Source organism: Argiope bruennichi, chromosome 11 (genome assembly GCF_947563725.1).
Source record: "Argiope bruennichi chromosome 11, qqArgBrue1.1, whole genome shotgun sequence".
In the NCBI taxonomy this organism is placed as follows: Eukaryota; Metazoa; Arthropoda; class Arachnida; order Araneae; family Araneidae; genus Argiope; species Argiope bruennichi.
In genome coordinates this window covers 41,368,068-41,388,593 of record NC_079161.1, presented here as the reverse complement: position 1 = coordinate 41,388,593, position 20,526 = coordinate 41,368,068, and the positions used below count along the sequence as shown (strand labels likewise).

The 20,526-nt window shown below is 31.0% G+C and overlaps 1 protein-coding gene across 1 annotated transcript; it reads left to right on the top strand.

Annotated features, from left to right (window-relative positions):
- The first annotated feature begins 5,003 nt into the window (after positions 1 to 5,003).
- LOC129957089 (uncharacterized) lies at positions 5,004 to 20,210 on the top strand. Its single transcript, XM_056069232.1, has 3 exons — positions 5,004 to 5,654; positions 8,610 to 9,467; positions 19,956 to 20,210. The coding sequence occupies exons 1-2, from the start codon at positions 5,468 to 5,470 to the stop codon at positions 9,464 to 9,466; spliced, it is 1,044 nt and encodes a 347-aa protein (XP_055925207.1). The 5' UTR covers positions 5,004 to 5,467; the 3' UTR covers position 9,467; positions 19,956 to 20,210.
- Positions 20,211 to 20,526: the final 316 nt, after the last annotated feature.

The window sequence follows — 20,526 nt, the reverse complement described above, 5'->3', positions numbered from 1 at the left end:
TTGAATAAGAGAATTTGATGGCTCGATTGAGCACTCTGCGTTCAAACACTTTACACATCACAGATGTCAGTGAAATCGGTCGGAAGGACGGCATTTCTTTACTTGGGTTTTGGAATGGGAATAATTTTTACAATTTTCCAATCAGTTGGGATCCCTTGATTTAACCAAATGTCATTAAAGTTTGCAAAAAGTTTTCAATAAAAACTCGAGGCATGTATTTCAAAAGTTTTGCGCTGATACCATCTGGACCAGAGTGGGAAATACATGTTCGAGATATGGAATTAGCCATTTTTTGAAAATTAAGGGAGCATTTTAAACTTTCATTTTGTTCTGTTGAAAAATCAAAAGGAACAAACCGATGGATAGCCATCGTTTGATAAAAGTCAGCAAAAAGATTTGCCTGGGTGGTGGATCTGTAACAAGATTATTATTTGAAATTAGAATGCCATCAGAATTATCTAGAGCCAGTGACCTATTGGAGATACTTTTAATTATCTTGTAAATTTTGCCTGTATCCCTGCATGTACGCAGGATTGATTCCAATAGTTATTTTGTCGATTTTTAACTAATATTCGTAGTTTTGATGACCATTTTTTTATTTGATCTAGTAAGGCGTGGCGTAAACAACGTATTTTTTTTTCCTAAAAACATTTAGCATTTATTATTACACAAATAAGTCGTCTCTTAGGTTTTAAAGGATTGAACAATGACTATTCTTTATCAAATTAGAACAAAACTTGAAGTTGGAATAGGACTTGAAAATTTGTGGCTTTACAGACCATTAAAATTAATTAAAAGCAAAAGTTTCATTTAAATTTGATATCAAATTCTTGTGGAATTGTGGAATTTTTTGCCTTCTTAAGATTTTTTTTCTTTCTTTCTTTCGTACTTATTGCCCCTTTATTACTGAGACCAACATCCGAATTATTTTGAAACACAGAAAGCTTCGAAAAGATACTTCACTAGAAGTTCTCGATCATAGAGTTGAAAAGCTTGGTTTGATCTAAAATTGCAATTTGAATCAATTTATGCGTTTTGTTGATATGATCCTTGAAAATGCTGGGCAGTTTTTCTTTCGATACGAGTTTTTCCTCTGGTCTTTCAATTTGTGCCTTACAAACTTCTGCAAAACTAGGCTCCGAATTAGTAGGTTGAAAAAGACGCCGAGCTTCAATAAATGTCAGATGGTTTAAACAGTTGAACCTTAAAAATTTCTTCTCGTTCGATCTTCTCGGACATTTGGTATCGGTAGCTTTATGTCTGCTTGAGCAATTAATGCATTTAAAAGCAGTCTTGTTACAAAGATAATCATTCCCTGACATTCTTTCACCGCATTTCTCACATTTTTATGTTGGATGCGAAAAAGAAAAAACATCTTAAGCATCGCTTTGGATTGTCAATAAACAAATTTACTCTTCGTCTTATTAGCCATACTTTAATGTGATCTGGAATGATCATATCAAAAATTGTGACTTAGACAGATTCTGAAATTTTATTTGCCTTTGTTCTGGATCCAAAATGTCTTAATTCCTAGATTTCAATATTTTCTGCTTCCAATTCTTCTTCAAGGAAGTCAGTAGTCTGTTCAATGTTATGCAGCAAAAAAACCTTGAGGTAATGTGCTCTATTCGTATTTTAGATCTGATTGGTATACCCATAATAGCTTGAATATAGCCTAATTCTTTAGCAGTATGTCGATTTTGAGCCTTGAAATAAACATCTCAGCAATATATTTTGCTGTGTTAACCTTTTGACAAATATTTTCTTTCGAGGATTTGGGGCAAATTTTAGGAAGATTACCGTTTTGAACTCCCAAAATGAAGGTGAACTTATTTGCCCCAGCTTCTGACGCTTTTTCAATTATTGGTAAATTATCAATGTTGCTACGTAGCATCATCTGATGGTCATTTACTCTTCGTTCGATGAATGCAGAATCTTCGCTTGAAGATTATTAAAGGACATTTCGCTGAAAAACAAAAACCACAACGGTTGTTTAAAAATTCCCTACCTCGGATTAGGAAAAATAAAAACCATCAAAATATATACTATGTTCTTGAAATGTTCAACAGTCAAAACTTAATTCCACAGAAAACCCATCTTTCTGCAAAGTAAACTATTATCTAGCTTATTCTATAATAAATCTATCAGATACTTCCTTTTAATTCCACCCATGCTGAACTAAAAGCAAAAGTTCATTTCTGTTTATTTGATGGTAAAACTTTTTAAAATATAAAACATGACGCTAACACCACGTCGCTTGCACATCATACTGCTAGTTGTAGATGGCGCTGTTACAACAGCGCTTTCATTGGTTACGGAGCAGGTTAGAAGATAGAAAAGAAAAGATGACTTGTTGGAATTCGAACCCAATTGTGATACAACAGCAAAATATTAAAAGATTTTCCAAATATTAACGGATTTTTGAATCACAGTTACAATATCATTGCTTTCTTCGATACTTGAACGGGATTAAGAATATAAATCTTTTAAATTATCCCGTGATTAGTTAAAACAGTTCATAAATTGGAACTTCTTAAATTATTAAAACGCATTAAACTAAAAATATTCATTAACATGGCAGTAATGGATGCAGATATAATTCCAGTGGAAAGATGGCTTGTTGGAATTTGAATCCAATCAATTTGGGAAATTGATATTTTGGAAAGATGACTTGTTGGAATTCGAATCCAATCAATTTGGGAAATTGATATTTTGGAAAGATGACTTGTTGGAATTCGAATCCAATCAATTTGGGAAATTGATATTTTGGAAAGATGAGTTGTTGGAATTCGAATCCAATTATAACACAATAGCAAAGATTTAGGAAATTTATATTTTTTAAAAAATTTATGAAAAAGCCTTATTTTTTAAGAAACATTTAAATTCTTGTTAAGATATTAATATTGATCTTTCAATGTCTTCTGTAGTTTGCTGCGGGAAGTAACTTTAGCTTTCAATAATCACTCTAATTGCTCAAACGTTGAAAATAAATTCAAAAAACTTTTTATATTTCAGGTATGGACGAAAAATATTCTCAGCATTTAACGCTCTTTTACCAGCTTCAAATTCACTTTGACTAATCTTTAATATTTCTTATATTTTGAGCTATTGTTTATGCAAATAGCTCCGACAAATAACATTGTTAAATTTATTTGCTCTTTGAATTTGGCGAGTTTCCACAATTCGCCAAAGAAATCTTCCAGTGCGTATTTTTTGTTGATTTTTTAAAATTCTATTTAGTTAAAACAGTAAGTTTGTTTCTCCTTTACTTTTATATTTTGTGCCGTGACTGATATTGAATTGAATATTTCTTAATCTTTCTTTTTCTTTAAAATTTTTTTAAGTGACAAAAAAAAATCATACATTTTTCTCAGAATTATTATTAATGATTAGATTACTGAATTAAAAAAAATAATAAATTTAAAAAATGTATGGCATTTAAAATGTATTTCAAGATAAATAAATTGAGCCATGGAAAAGTGAAGATGATATTTTAAAACATTGTTATTTGAAGCATTACGTTCATTTATAGTCGTCTATTAGCTCTTAAACACTGATAACGTCTAAACATTATTTTTACTGTCATTTCAAAACTTTGGTTCCGAATTCAAATTAAGTAATAAGAATTTCGGAATACGTCATGATCATCTCCAATAAAATTTAATAAATTAAGAATCAATTGAAAACTTATTTTACAACTCCAAAGAAAATATAATTTAGTTATATTTATTACTTATTAATTTATACATTGTGGCTTGTCAACTTTTAACTAGAGATACTGAATGTAAGAGGCTGAACTTCGAGATCATGAAAAGTAATAGAACCTCAATTTATATGACTATTATGAAGTACAATTATCTCGGTTAATCTACTAGAAATTAGCACTTTAAGTGTATTCTAGATTTTTTGTATCAGACATTTTCGGTTATCCCCTCAATGGATTATTATCAAACGGATTGTTTAATAATCTTAAATCTGAGCCAAAAATGAAAATTCTCCTTCTCCTTATTAAATTTAATTTAAAAAAAAAACACCTTATATTAACAAATTTGGAAATAAGAGGAACAAATAACTAACTTAGCGGGTGTCTATTATTAAGAGCAAAGTTAGGAATTTACTATTAGATATTTCATATGGTATTCTTGAAGTTATTCTGAAAGTATAGCGATCAAAATATATATTCAATAAGTTTTCAACAGTCCATCAATATGGAAATTTTCCGCTAATAAGAATGGTTATCATAAAATAGGTCTTTACAAAAAAAAAAAAAAAAAAAAAAGTAAGTTTTGAAAGCTTTTATTGTTTAGAATAACATATTTCCCTTTTTTAGAACCATTCATTAAATTTCCTAACATATGTGAAATTCGAACATTTTAAAATTATAGCATACTGCCAAAGCAAGATGGTACGTAGAGATCGAAATTTAAAATGAAATTTTAGTTAAACTTCAGTTTCAGTAGAAAATAAATTCTAAATAATGACAATTTTGGGTTGGGATTACACGAAATTTCATTTTCGAACCTCTTGCTGACTTGTTGATTGTGGTTGCAATGTTATCTTTTTTTCAACAGCTCTCGCGATACCTGTGGAATCAAAAATAGGCATTCGCAGATTTTTCACTTGTTTTAATGTTTTTTGGGTTTTTTAAATGGTCATAAAAGCAACAATCTAGTAGTTTCAAAAGCACATTAGAAGTCCGGATTTGGAAATAATGGGAAACAAATATTACTTCGAAACGAAAAGATATGCAAGAGAGGATAAATTTACCTCGACATTCCTTTCTACCTTCTTTAATTCGATTTTAAAAAAAATCCTATTCACCTTCCATACAATATATATATATATATATTCTATTCGGCAGATGAAGTCTAAACTAGAAATATCGGCTTCTAAAATTAAGCGGAGAAACTTTAAATTAAAACTTCAGTGAATTAAAAAAAATATCATGCAAAAGATTTTAATTAAAATGTGGCATGAATTAAAGTGTTTCATTTATGTGGACAGAGAAAAATAAAATCAATAAAAAAAATTAATCGAAATTATCTTTAAAAATCGTATTTTTTCCATATTTTAATACATTAAATAAACTCGATCTTGGATTGGTTAATGAAATAGTTTGACTTTAATGTATGACCTCTATATTAATATTTGAGTCTGAATAATATGAAATAGCATTGGATTCTTCACTAAGTAGACTTTAGAAATTTCAAAATGGAGTCACAATGACTTTTATATTTCTGAATATTGGTAGTTCTGAAAAAAAAATCGCAAAATATCAACAGAAGTTCATAATTCAGATAAAACGTTTGTAAGAAACTTTAGATGATACATTTGGTTCAGATGAAACAACCATTTGCGATATGCCAATAATTTTGATATGAAGGCAGTACTTGCATGAGGAGATCCAAAATCACTGTAACAATGCATTGCATCATTGCAATAAGAGTATTTACCAAACGTTTTAGAAATGGAAAAATCCGAAAGAGAAAGTGACAGTCCGAGGCCATATGAATCTTCAGATGCTCAGGTTGGAGAAGAGATAGCTGAAAAGAAACCACAGCAACAGCAAGTCCCCCAGAGTCAGATGAAAGATGAACAAATGTTGGCAGAAATAGCGAAAGAAACAAAAAATGAAATATCGGAGAGCTTAACAGGTAAATTCCTTTTCATCAATTTCTTCTTCTTAAATCTTTTAATTAAATCGTTTTTATGTATCATTATATATTTCATTATAAAAATAAATCTGTCCCCAATTTTCCATCTCTTTTTCATGTACATGAGTTCTGAAATTTCGTAGTGTTATTTTTTTCCAATAACGAATGAATATTTTTATATTTTCAAAGTTATTATCTACAAAGTTACTTGTTAAATTAGATTAATAAAATTAGCTGGACTTCACAAATGTGGCAGCATCTAGAAATTAATTTGATAAATATTAAATTTTCAATTTCATAATATTTGTAACAATGAATTATAGAATTTATTAAAGATTTAAAAACAGAAAATAATAAAATTAAAGATTTTGAACAATCTTATCAATGTAATAAAAACAAAAATAAGCAATAAATAGAAGTTACAAAGAAATGTTATAAATAGAAGGCTATGGATAAAAAATTAAAAATATTTTTTAATATTCTTTCCAAGTTAAGACATAAATGTCTGATTTGCTTCTAAAATTTCTATCTGAAGCGGTCTTATCTGTTTTGACATCCATATTTTTTATGGAAAAAAAGAGTTTAAGAATATAATAAAAAGATGAAAATTCAAATTTCTCTAATGCTAACTAAAATATTTACTACTTTAATGAAATTTTATGCATACAGATTATACAAAGAATTAGAATATTTTTTTTTCTTAGAAAAGTAAAATATGAATAGATCACTTTTTTCTGGGTGAATTTTTGAATGCTACTGAATTCGTATGGATTTTTTCTCGTGCAGTTGCAGAATCAGCAGATTCACATTCGATTCCCGGACAGGACTGAGGTTGTTTGAGCTTCTGTTTAAATAATAATCAATATAACTAATAATTAATTTTATTTAAGCAATAATGAAAATTTAATAATTAATATTAAACAATTTAACTATCCATCTATACTTATAATAAAACTGAATGTGTGTGTCTTGGCGCTTTATCGGCCAAACCGTTTGACCTACAGATGCCAAATTTGGTACATGTATATCTTGGAGGTCGGGAATGTGCACCTCGCAGCGATTGTTTTGAATTTTTAATTAGAATTTTAACTTATTAAAAATTAAGCGAAATTTCGGCGTTTTTCTGCTATTACTTCCGAACATATTACAGCACAAAATTTATTTTAGCATTACATTGTAGTTCAAAAAATTACATTTTTATTTATACTAAAATTTTAATCTATAAATGTAATTTCTATTTTTAATGATTTTTTAAAAAATTATTTAATTATATATTTTAACAATGTATTTCGCACAAAATAAAAATAAAATTTAACCTGCACGAGCACATTATGCGGCAAAGGGGAAAAATTAGCTTTTATAATATGTTGCCATCGCATTGACAAAAGCTCAAATTAAAAAAATAAATAAATTTTGAAAAATTAACATATAAAAGTGTAATTTTCAGCACGTGTCTGTACGAAATGAAATAAATATGTAAATACAAAGAAAAGTTTTATAAGATCTTTTACAATATCTATATTATTAATATAAATCAGCTTTATTTAAGGCAAGCATGGTTTAATATATAACCTTTCAATTCAAGGTCCAACGGCTAATTTGTAAACCTTTAATAATAGAAATACATATATTAAAATGATCTAAATGAAGTAAATAATTATTGAATCAAGTTGCATATAATATAAGTGCTCTAATAAATGATGAATGTTTAGCTTTTATCTAGATCTCCTGCTCTGTGAATGATATATAACAAAATATTCTTGAGATACTAATATTTGAAGGAAAAATACTTGTTCTCCAATCAAATAAATCAGTCATTAAAACTGACTGATTTATGAAAATTTGAATATCACTATTCAGTAAAAACGGGCGATTTTAGACCACTTCATCAACCGTCTCAAAGATGATACCCCAATCGGAGCTCGGGACTGACTGGCCTAATATTATGAAAATGTATATTGTTCTAAACTATTATATTCGAAACATCATAATTTGATAGCAGAAGATAGAAACGTTCATTTATTTGAAATTTGAGTGTCAAAAATATTTCTCAGAATGATTCCTTAGGGCCAAAGATTGTATAAAATTTAAGTTTCATAATTTTTTGAAGTATATTTATAGACCGAAACAAAATAAATATTGTTATTCACCTCATTTAAATCCTTTTGAAAGTAAAATTAGAAATTTAATTTTATGATCATTCAGAGAAATTTTTGTTGAATAATTCTTGAGATATTACAGAATCTAGGAAAGATATTCTGTGATGTACATAAGATTTAAATGAAAAACAAATCTGTTTTCAGTAGTCATATTTAAAAAAAATGCTTGGTTTCAGTAAAAAATGCTTTTTATATTAATTGCAGTTTAATCATCCCCACTTTAATTTAAGGTAGAAAATTTATGAGTTAAGAGAAAATTAGAGAGATACATAAGGCAATACAATTTAAGGCATGTGTGATTTATATGACTATCAAAATTTAAAGCTTTAACACATTTTGGTGAAGAAGCTTTTAAAAGAAAAATTACATAAAATATTTAACTAAAATTTAATCAAGCATTAAGATTGGCGGTTAGTTCGAAATAAAGCCTACAATCTAGAAAAGAATTGATTAAAAAAAAAAACTTCTTAAAGCTTTTATCATTGATTTTAACAGGAATCAAAAATTTCTTTAAAACATTCTGGATATCAAATAGGAAATATAAAAGCAGTTGGCGAAGGAGCAATAGAAGGCCACAGTGAATATAAAAAATTCCTATTAACTTTTTTAATACCTTACTCTTCTACGACTTTGGTTTTGACCTCTAGACTTTTGTCGATCTTTTCTTTCTCTTTTTCCTTTTCGTACAATAATGAAAGCATTTTTAAGAGTATTATTCGTCTATTTTTATCACATGCAAAAAGAAAAAATGAAATAGCAGCAAAAACGCATTTTATTTATTATAATTTTGCCTTAGGAAGTCATGAAAAGGAGCAAATTCTACAATCCAAAATCGAGCAAGATGAAGAGTCGAAGCAAAGTGTTTCTGAAGAACCCGCCAAATCAGCTGGAATGAAACACGAATCGCTAAGTCGTGATTGTGAAAAGCAAAGTACAGTTCAAGCGACCACACAAATACAAAAAGTTGAAGCAACTAAAGGACCTTCTGAACCGTCTGGAGCAATGAATTGCAGACTTACCATTGCAGCTATTGTAGCACGAGTGATGAATGAATTGCCTGCTGAACGTATTCCTGAATCTTCAGTGATTCTAACTTGGATGGAAGAGCAAAATGTGCTAGAATCGGATAGAGGCTTGGAACCAGGAAGCGAATCACAGCCAAGTAAAGAATCTGAGCAAGAATCGCCAGTTCGGGAAGCCCAACAAGCGATGGAATTGGTTCTGGAGGAAGCGGCTATTTGTTTTTCGGGGCAAGAACCGATGGAAGAAGCAGATGATCCATCTGGAACAATCAGTTGCAGACCGACCATTGAAGATATTGTAGAAAGAGGGAGTGATGTGCCTGTTGAACGTACTACTGAGTCTTCAAAGATGGCACAAAAGACAACGGTGAGTGAACGCAGTGAAGAAATTCGAGCTCGGGTGGAAGAAGAGCAAAATGTGCCAGAATCGGATAGATGCTTGGAACCAGGAAGCGAATCACAGCCAAGTGAAGAATCTGAGCAAGTATCGCCAGTTCGGGAAGCCCAACAAGTGTTAGAATTGGTTTTGGAGGAAGCAGCTATTTGCTATATGAAACAAGAACCGATGGAAGAAGCAGAGGACATTGAGGATCCTCAGAAATACGCTTTTCGGGATAAAGATCTTGATTGAAGTAAGTTTTCTATGGTTATTTAAAACATTTTGCCAATCCAAAATTGATACCACTCTCTAAAAGTTTTATTTTACCACATTTGCGATTGGTTCTATCTAGGTTAGTTGTATTGACAGTTAGTGCCAATACTGACGAGTCATACAATGTTCTCAGATATTTACTAGGTTTTTCGGATAAAGTGAAGAATAGTGTGTTTGTCCCGAGTTTGTCGCCAATATTGCAACCCATCGGATCGCTCTTCTAGCAACCCTAATAATGTTTTGTTTACTACTTTTTGCAATGGTTGATTTGTACATTAACTGCAACTATATTATGAAAAATGTTAAATTAAAAATATTAAAAAAATATATCGATTAAAGATTTTAATTTTGTTCTTTATTATAATTAAAAGTGTATTAAATAAAGTTAAACTTGTAATTAAAAGTTTTTTTTCTTTCTTTTTTTATTTGAATACAAACAGAAAATATTTATTCTTTTGCAATTTTTAATTCTCAGTATGAGTATTAAAAATTCGTCTACATTCTCACTTTAAAAGACAGCTGCAATGGAATTCTTCGCAGTTTTCGTAATTCTTTTGATGTTCTAACGGTTGGTTCTCTTCATAATTTGTTATGGCGGGAGTATTTCGAATCTATAGAATGGATGAAGGATGAGTAAATATGCATATAGATATATATATTTTTTTACGAGTTGATGAAGTTAGGAAAGGATGCTTGTTTAAAATTTTGTATTGAGGACGGTTTGATATCGTACCAGCAGAATTGATGAAGGGTGAGTGGAATATATTTTTTTACGACTTGATGAAGTTGGGAAAAGGATGTTTGTTTGAAATTTTGTATAGAGAATGCTCCTTCTTTCTCCGTTCTTTCTTTTCTTTTGGTTATGTACTGTTTCGGTTATCTACACAGTCCTTATGTTCAATGTGCTAGCGAAGCTACTAGGTTCCCGCTCCCGCTGCTAGCGAAGCCATAGGATGTTTTTTTAAGTTAAAAAATTCTGGCACCGGGCAGTATGAAAAAAAAACAAAAAACAAAAACAATAATACTTATCAGTAAAAAGTCCTAATTATATGGCGGGAAATGGTAACCGTAACTGTTCCGCGAAAGTATTTGTTTATTTTGTCCGCCATCTTTATTGGCGACTTGGCATTGTTGGCGCAGCAAGGTGCACACTATAATTCACTTTTAGCGGTTTTTCAATCGAAATTCTTTAATTTAGACAATGATGCAATATTATGAAAACCAGATTGTTTAATAATCATGCAATGATTTTCCTGTTGATTTTATTGACCACATGCTTGCTCATGATCTGTAGACAAAGTAAGTTAAAGGACGTGTTGTTTTCAAAGAAACGCTATTCATAAAGTTCCATAATAATCTTTAGGAAACTTTTTAAAAACATTTCGTTTTCATAAAATCTGATAGGATATCATCGATCGTGAAATCTGCTATTATATATGTAGAGCAGATATAATAGCAAGAAAATAATTGTGGAGTGAAGATAGAGAAAATCACTATTATTGTACTAAACATACTCTTATGAAGTTTATTAGTTACTTGTTTTTTATATAATTTAATTTAATAATTCAGGTAAAATATAAGCTGATAGAAGTTTTGGGAATTTCGATTTAAAATATAAATATATCTTCAATGCTAGTCGAGAGACTGGAAGCTGTTTTCATTGTGTTAAACAAGGATGGCCTGAACCTCGAAATACTTGAACCGTCATTATACGGTGTAAATTACAAAATCTGGTATTTAAAAGGTGAGAGGTGAAGTTAACAAATAAACCCTTATTTACAATATATATATTTAAAGGACTAATAGTTGTTGTTCGTGTGCATAGCCTGAACTATCTCAATCACTCTTTTATTATTTTGCCCTGTAGCTGACTTTAAAAACCAACTGCTTGGTTTCAGTTATTCGCTATTATTTTCAATTAAGTATTTTACAGATATCTGAATGGGTTCTTCAAAAAAAATATTTTTATGCTTCAAATTTTGAAACAAGGCAGGTTGAACTATTTTAGCTCTATAAAGGTTATATTCGCCATTTCTTTCTATGGTCACTTTATTTCAATTCCTACTATTAGTTTACACTCTCTCTATATATATGTATATATCTCTATATATATGTTCAAATTTTCAATCTTTAATTAAATACTTTTTATTCATCCACTCAAGTTCAAATACAGCTTTTTTTAAAATTTGTAGCGGATGACGTTTGATGTTAATACAGTTTTTTAAAAATATTAATTCATTAATTATTAAATTTAATAAATTTTTAATACTTGAAATAGTTTTAGCAGTTTGTAGTGAAAACTGAAATCAACAGGCAGTAGCTCCATCGGTAAAATGCAAGGATTTCAGTATTTTTCACGTGAGAAGAATGCGAGTTCAATTCGTGTGAAAGTAGGAATTGATTTTAAAATATTTTTTATATTACTTGTTATCAATTTGTTCTCTTACATTTTGAACAGAAATTTCAAACTAGAAACAGCTAGTTAGGCTTTAACTAATCCAATAATATGGTGGCTGAATCGAAGCATATTCATAAAAACACACGAAGATAAAAAACAAAATAATTCAGCTTTACGTTTTATGTTTTCTACAGAATATATTTTGAGTTTTCTTAATATATCAGAGGATTATTTCTTAATTATTCACTCATTCAATAATAAGATTCAATGCATAACAATAAAAAAAAGTGAAAACGCCCGAATTAAAAATGAGATAAAGATATATAATATATACATTTAGATTTTAGAATATTCCGATAATTCTTTATAAATGATCAAACTTTTAAAAAACTTTTATTTCTGAAATGACTTGTGAATACAACTGAATTTCAAAAAATTCATTTAAAGCTTGCTGAAATACAAACTTGCTCGATATAAAAAAATATTGAGGAAAATCTAGATATATAAAATGCTAACGCACGTGGCACAGAAATCGCTCTTGTTACTTATTCTGGAATGGCAACAGTCAAATGAAAACATTTCGATATACGAACGTTTCAGACTGCTTTATTTAGCTTTTTTACAGACGCACTTAATTCAACACTTCGCGAGTTAAATACAATTATAACATTGTAAATGCTGCTCGCAGTGTCAAACGCTTCTTTAATTCTGAAGATGTAAAAAAAGTCAAGAAATATGCGTTGAACATAAAGCTTAATCGAGGATATAAAACTAGGCTTAACTGTTATTTGATGGATACTCGCTAAAACTTAATTTATGGAAACAGATGACCATTTCTTCCTATTATCTGTGCAAACGGTTAAATATAAAGCTAAAAGGTTTTTGCATAATATTGAATTTGAAAAAAATTACCTCTTTAATGATAGAGATTTTATTTCAGAGCAGTGTTTTCTTACTTTTAATAAATTCCTCAAATTTAATTTACATTGTTATGATGCTTTTAATGTTACGAAATTCAAACTTATCCATCAAAATGTTCAATCATGTGCTTTTGGCAGTATTGAAATTAAGATTTTTTTAAAAATTGCTTTTATGGACATGAATGCTGAAATAGGATTTTTATTTCCCCTTTTATTTCGTAGTATATTCACTTTTAATTTGAGTCCTCAATAATATTTTTCAGATTGATTCAATTAAATTCATATTTTAAAATCGTATCAAATAAATGCATTCCATATTATTCGTTTAATAGCATAAAAAGTCAATATTTTAGGCGAGCAAATTGGTCGCTAAAGGCGGCTAATATTATATATATGTAGGACTCAGAAATCACTACTATTTTAGAACGCACATTTAATTACATTTAGGACGATTAGGATATATATATACATTAACATAAAAGAATTGAACATTCAGTAGATTTAGTCGAATACGTCGTGTCTCGTCTCGTCTTTACTTTCGCCCAGATCCGTCTGATCTGCTCTCCGTCTAACAACCAGCAGATGGCGCTCGTCACTACATTCGGCTATCCTGACGTCTCTTTCGTCCTCGAAAGTTAAAGTAGAAAAATCTGAAAGAATAAAAAAAAAGAAAACAGTATCTGGAAAAAACAATAAACATTTTTTTTTTTTTCTTTTAGTCTGAAGACCATGCTTTCATGAAATCGGCTGCTGTGGAAGTTGTATTTGGTCCGTCATGACATCCAACTTTTTCCACGTCATAGCGATCCTTAGGTTTAACCTTAACAATCCAATATGGTCCATGAAACTTTGGTCTTAGTTTGAGTCCAGTTCCAAACTGCGTCCGTTGTATGGCCATTAATTCACCAAGTTTGTAGATGCGCGCCACTTTTCTTCGTTTGTTGAAACTTTTCCGATTCTCTTCTTGCATCTTCAAAATGTTTTCCCTTGCTTCTTCTCTCATATTATTTTGATCTTCCATCATTGCTTTTGTGTATTCTTCTTCCAATATTTCCTTTAAATGTAAATCAGTTGTATCTTTTAATTTTACACCAGTTAAAAGCTCAAACGGGGTAAACTTTGTACTCCTCGAAACAGTACTATTGATTATTTTTTGCACTTATGCAACATGTTTATACCATTTGGTAGGGTCTGTTATTGAGAGTTTTGATAGAATGGGTATTAAAATTTTATGCATTATTTCAATTTGCCCATTTCCGCGAGGAATTCCAGTGCTAATTTTGAAATGTTCAATATTTTCATCCTGACAGTATGTTTCAAATTCTTTTGAGGTAAAAGCTGAACCTCTGTCTGTTATTATTCTCGTCGGATTTCCAAAAGTAGATTGTTGAAGCTTAAGTTTAGTTATTGCATCCTGAGTAGATGTTGATTTAACCGGATACAACCAGACAAATTTTGTAAAAGCGTCGACTATTGAAAAAATATACTGATAGTTCTTATTTGTAGAAGGCATAGGGCCAATGAAATCTATGTGATATGTACTTAAAGGCAAATTTTCTTTTGGGATGGGGTTAAGGAAACCTTCACCTTTCCCACGTTTCTTATTACAAAGAATACACTCCACACAATTGGCAATCACACTTTCTATTTTTGACCTCAACTTTGGTATGTAAAATTCTTGCTTTAAAATTTCTTCCGTCTTAGCCACAGCGTAATGTCCTTTATTGTGAATTTCTCGAATAATTTCTCTTTGTAATGCTTCTGGGACTATGAGCAATTCTCTACCATTATCGTATTTGTATAAAACTCCATTTCTCACAATGTGTTCACCGTCTTCTTGCTTATCTATCAAAGCTTTTAATTTCTTAAGGAATTCGTCCTGATTTTGAGCATTGGCTATTTTAGTGGTCACTTCACTATATGAACGAGTAACAACAAGTACTGCGTTTCGACTAAGAGAATCGACGTGTGCCATTTGTTTTCCTGATCTGTGAACAATTTGGTAATCAAATTCCTCTAATTGTAAAGCCCATCTTGCAACTTTTGGTGTAAGATCTCTTTTACTCATAGTTTGTTGAAAAGCGGAACAATCAGTCACAATTTTAAACTTAGAACCCAGTAAATAATGTCTAAATTTTTTTAACGCTTCGATTACAGCCAAAACTTCTAATTCATAGCTACTATATTTTTCTTGTTGTGGGGATGTTTTTCGACTAAAATAATGAATAGGATAAAACTTATTGTCTGTTCCCTGTTGCAGCAGCACTGCTCCGAATCCCTGACTGCTAGCATCTGTATGGAGTTCTAAAACTGATCCCTGTTGATAGAGATGCAAAATTGGCTCCTGAGTTAAAATATCTTTGAGTTTTTGAAAAGCTTCCTTTTGTTCAGATTCAAACTTAAATGCAATGTCTTTTCTTAGTAGATCACTAAGCGGTTTTGCGATTTTTGAATAGTGGGGTATGAATTTCCGAAAATAGCTAGTAAGGCCTAAAAAGCTTTGTACTTGTTTAACAGTTTGTGGTTGTGGAAATTTTTGTACAGCTACCGTTTTAGATACAGAGGGCTGTATAGTTCCGTTTTGGATTCTATAGCCTAAAAATTCTATTTGTGGTTTTAAAACTGACACTTCTTAAAATTAAACTCCAAACCGTACTCTGATGCAACCTTTAGAACACGTTGTAATTTTTCTAGCCCTTCTTCCTCGGTTTTGGATGGAATAATAATGTCATCCATATAAATCAGTACAGTTCCATCTAGCATCAAATTCTTGAATATCACATTAATATAACGCTGAAATACACTCGGACTATTGGAAAGTCCAAATGGTACTTTAAGAAATTCCCACTGGCCATGATGTGTTACAAAAGACGTAAATTTTGTGCTCTCTTTCTCTACGTCTACATGAAAAAATCCGTTTTTCAAGTCCAAAGTAGTAAATATTTTTGATTGCTCAAGTTTGTCTAGCAAATCTTCTATGAGGGGTAAAGGGTACCGATCTTTAATCATCTTTTTATTTAGCTTACGAAAATCAATGCATAACCTATAACTGTCATCCTTCTTCTTGCACAAAACCACGGGTGAAGAAAAATTTGAACAACTGGGTTTTATTATCCCTTCCTGTAACCATTTATCAATCTGAGTTTCAACGAATTTTTGTTCTTTAAAAGGTAGCCTTCGAGGGTTATGACTAATCGGAATATCATCGCTCAATATTATTTTCATTATCAAATCCGTACTTTTTGTTTTGTTTGGCGAATACTTATTTAATAGACGATTTATTTCCTGTCTCAACGGTTTTTTTACATGACTCATGTCGATTTCATCATAGTTTATCGAATCCGCTAAATGAATGAAGTATGGAGGAGGATGTGTATTTATTTTATTGCAAGTCTCAGCAACAATAGGGGCCTGACTGTCTCTTTTCAGCTCCGAGGAACGTAGTGATACGACCTTGACCTCGTTTCTCACCAGCCGGGTGTAATTTATTTGGGCTCTTTTTTCATGAATGATAATTTGATTTTCTTGAAATGAAAAGCTTAGATTATTTAATACGTCCATGCCAATGATTATTTCGTTCGGCATTATTTCTAACACATACACATTAGTTGATATTACATATTCATCAATTAATATATCACAATAAAAAAAACCTAGAGGAGTAATGCTATCTCCACTTATACCAGCTAATTTAACATTATCAGTCGTTAAATTAGGTTTACCAATTTTCAAATAAAAATCATAATTAATCATAGTAATATCACTTCCAGTATCAATTAATGCATCACAATTTATACCATTTATTTCAACATTTTTACTAAGCTTATTTACAGTTTTTGGAGAGTTACGAGTATATACTTTATTAGAGAGAGACACTTTAAAATCTCTTTGCGGGCAGTTACTGGCTTTGTGGCCAAAGTTACCACATTGGAAACATTTCAATCCTTTGTTTTTAAACTTGCAATTAGTTGATTTATGGCCAGTCTCATTACAATTAAAACATTTATTATTACTCTTGTTATAGTAATTATCATCAGCATAATTCTTTTGAGCACGAACGAACGGCAATGGTGAATTTTTAGCTTCTTTCGCGATATCAAATTTACTTCTGTTTTCGGAAACACGCCAATTTCTGTTTGTTTCCTTTTTAAGGTGACTTCGTGCAGCTTCATATTCGTCCAGTTTATTAACCAAATCTTCTACTTTCTTTATTTTGGGCAAATCGTCGAGGAAATGATCGCGTACGTCATTTGGTATTTTACTCTTTAACTGGTCAACGACCATTAGCTGCTTTAAATCTTCAAAATCGGTTATTTCTAAACCATTTATACATTCCTCAAAAAAGTTATTCAGTTCAAAACCGAAATCCCGCCATGATGAAGAAGAATCTCGTTTGTGAGTAAAGAACTTCTGCCTGAGTTGTTCGGAAGTTAATTTAAATCTTTTAAGCAACAGTTTTTTTATGTAATCATAGTCATTAGCTGATGGATCAAGTTCGCGAGCAATTAAATTGACTATATCCAATGGTAATAACCCGAGTAAATAAGAAATCCAGTTTTCTTTTGCAATGTTAGCCCTACTTATTTGTTTCTCAAATAACGAAAGGTAAACACTTATGTCTCCGCTATTATCATAATTCTTTAGCAATTTTAATATATCAGTCTTAGGTATATCTGATACAGTTAAAGTATTTTCTCTACTTTTTAACTCAAGTTCTAACTTTTTCAGAGTATATTCACGCTCAATCTTTTCGGCTTCGGCTTTTTCAGCATCTAACCTTTCGCGCTCCTGAGTGATAGTTAAAAGTAAGTTTTTTACGAACTCTTCGTCATAGTCTTTCGACTCTGTTATCATTGTAACTAACTGTCGCACTTTGGCATCCTGTGGTGCCGTTAGTTCTAATTCGTCTACTAAAGTTAGTAAGTCGCTCTTTCGTGCTCGTGTAAGAAATGCCATACTTGTGAGTACAATTTTGATTTATTCTCAATTTCTTCAACGTCGATCCACACTGCGTCAGTCCACAAGTAGTTGATATCCAAAAGGTTTATTGTAGCACGTCAAATTTCACTCCTGTTTGGCTCTTCTTTCGTCTATGTGCCGGTCTTCATTAATATCTCGGCCGAACCCCCATATTTGTAGGACTCAGAAATCACTACTATTTTAGAACGCACATTTAATTACATTTAGGACGATTAGGATATATATATATATACATTAACATAAAAGAATTGAACATTCAGTAGATTTCGTCGAATACTTCGTGTCTCGTCTCGTCTTTACTTTCGTCCAGATCCGTCTGATCTGCTCTCCGTCTAACCAGCGTCAACTCCGTCTAACAACCAGCAGATGGCGCTCGCCAACAGGCGCTCGTCACTACATATATTTGAAAGAATAAACCAAATCGTTATTCTTTCTTCGTAATTGAAATAGAAGAAGAATTCGATATACATCTTTCTTCGGTAAAATGAAAATGATTTGAGTTTCATTACAACATTTTTTTTTTTTTGTAAAATAAATTAAAAATATTTACAAAAATTGTTTAGATAGCTGTTTACGATTAATTTCTAAAATATGTATCGTTAAAATTTTGGATTTTCAGATTGCTTAAACTCGCCTTTGTGTCCATATTTCCGGAAGTTAATGGCAGAAAGACGTCGCTTGATTTTAAAGAATTAAAATTTCAAAAAAAAAAGCTTAGAGAATAAATGAATAATAAATAGAGAATAATAAATGCTTCCAAAATAAATCTGTCCCAATTTTGATAGCAGTAGATCTAATGGTTTGTCCTGTACAGCATATAAATGCATACGTACATATACTTTCAATAATAAATATAGAAATTCGCACCATGTACTAAGATTTTATTGACCATTTAATAACAGCTCTTTATTTTCCACAAATCATTGATTAGTTTGACACAGCGTAATCAAATGACTTGTGTTACGACTCCAAATAAACTAACATTTCAATAGAAAGAAAGTAAACTACATACACTAATGCTCGAAAGATGCTTGAATGTTAACCCTTTGCCCTCGAAAGGTGACTCTGACTCACCACACGATTTATGCCCTCGAAAGGTGACTCTGACTCACCACATGATTTATGCCCTCGAAAGGTGACTCTGACTCAATACATGATTTAATGTCGCAACTCGAAAGGTGACTCGCTCACCACTTTGTTTGGTGTAGAAATTCGATGCCTGGCGGTTGCTATTGTTTCTTTTACTAAACTCAGCATACATTTGAAATATCGCGTGTTGGATTAAAGATTAATTAAGTGTGTGACTATGAAGGTTTTATACGCTAAATTGTGTGTATAATCGTTTTCAGTTAGAGGTACGAAATTCAGAGTGCTACAAACGCCACGAGTTCCTGATTCGCCCGCTCGAAAATGGCCTCGAGGGCAAATGGATAACTTCATTTGCTTAGCATAAGCTATGTTTCCATTTGTTTTTACAGTTTTATACAAAATTTATGCCGGGTTTACACTTGGCCAGTTATAAGACGGCCAGTAGGCACCGCATGCGTAGAAAGGGACTGTATTTATATTTGCTATAAATTACTGTTTTGGCATCTCTGAATTTTTCTTTTTCTCTGCGCATCGTATTAAAATGGTGGATATTTACACAAAAGAACATGGTAGAATAAAAAAGGGTAAACATACCTGCACTTGGAATAAAAGGCAACCATAGGGAATAAAAGGCAAATAAAATGGGGGGGGGGAGGAAACCCCAAACTTGCATCAGAAAGAGCAAAAATGTCGGAATTAATCTAGGATAAGTGATCAATATTTTCACGCCAAAAAACCCGCCAAATTCTACAAACGCATGAGCAGTAAAAATATATATATATATATATAATACAGTGGTTTGTTGTTGTCCCGTTGGGGCAATTACTTGCCATGGACCGAAAAGCATTTCTACGCATGCACTGCCTACTGGTCGTCTTATAAATGGCCGAGTATGAACCCGGCATTAGGTATGATCATGTTATTTGAATGTTTTTCTAAACGTTTTCGCAATCATGTTCTCTGACAAACTCCATAAAAGGAATAAAAAAATTAAAAAAACTCAGATTGTAAAATGAGTGTAAAAAAAATATTCAAAAAATACTTAAATTTTACTTTTTTTGTGATTTTTTTTTATTTTCAGGTCAAGCTTTTGGATGTTTTTGCCCAGAAATGTTTTCAAGTGAAGTTTTACCACTGTACCAGAGAAGAAAGACCAAATTAATAATTTCCTCTCGTGTTTTAATCTTTCCAATTTATAAGCACGATCGTAATATGCTATTTATTAGAATCAAAAACTGTTTCATTTCATTCGTATTCGCCTGTTCTTTCTTTAACATAATTTTAGGAATTTTAACTTAGAAGTTTACTTTTTCTCTTAATTGCTGTGGATTTTTCTATTCACCAAATGTTTATGTTTAATAAATATTTTATTTTCATAATTCTTCACTTTGTTTATAATTTGTTGCAATTCTGAAACAGAATTCATTGGTATAGTCTAAAGTTGTTCACAAAAATTGCACATTAAACAAGAAAGGTTCATAGGAATTTTCTTCTTTTAAACGTTTTAATTCAGCGACACTTTAGGATATTTTCATCATTTAACACACAATATATAATTATCATGTGTAGTTGTCAACAACAACAAAATGCACGCCCTGCTATCGCATCTACACAAATTCGGTATCGATGTAAATGACTCGATGAGATAGACA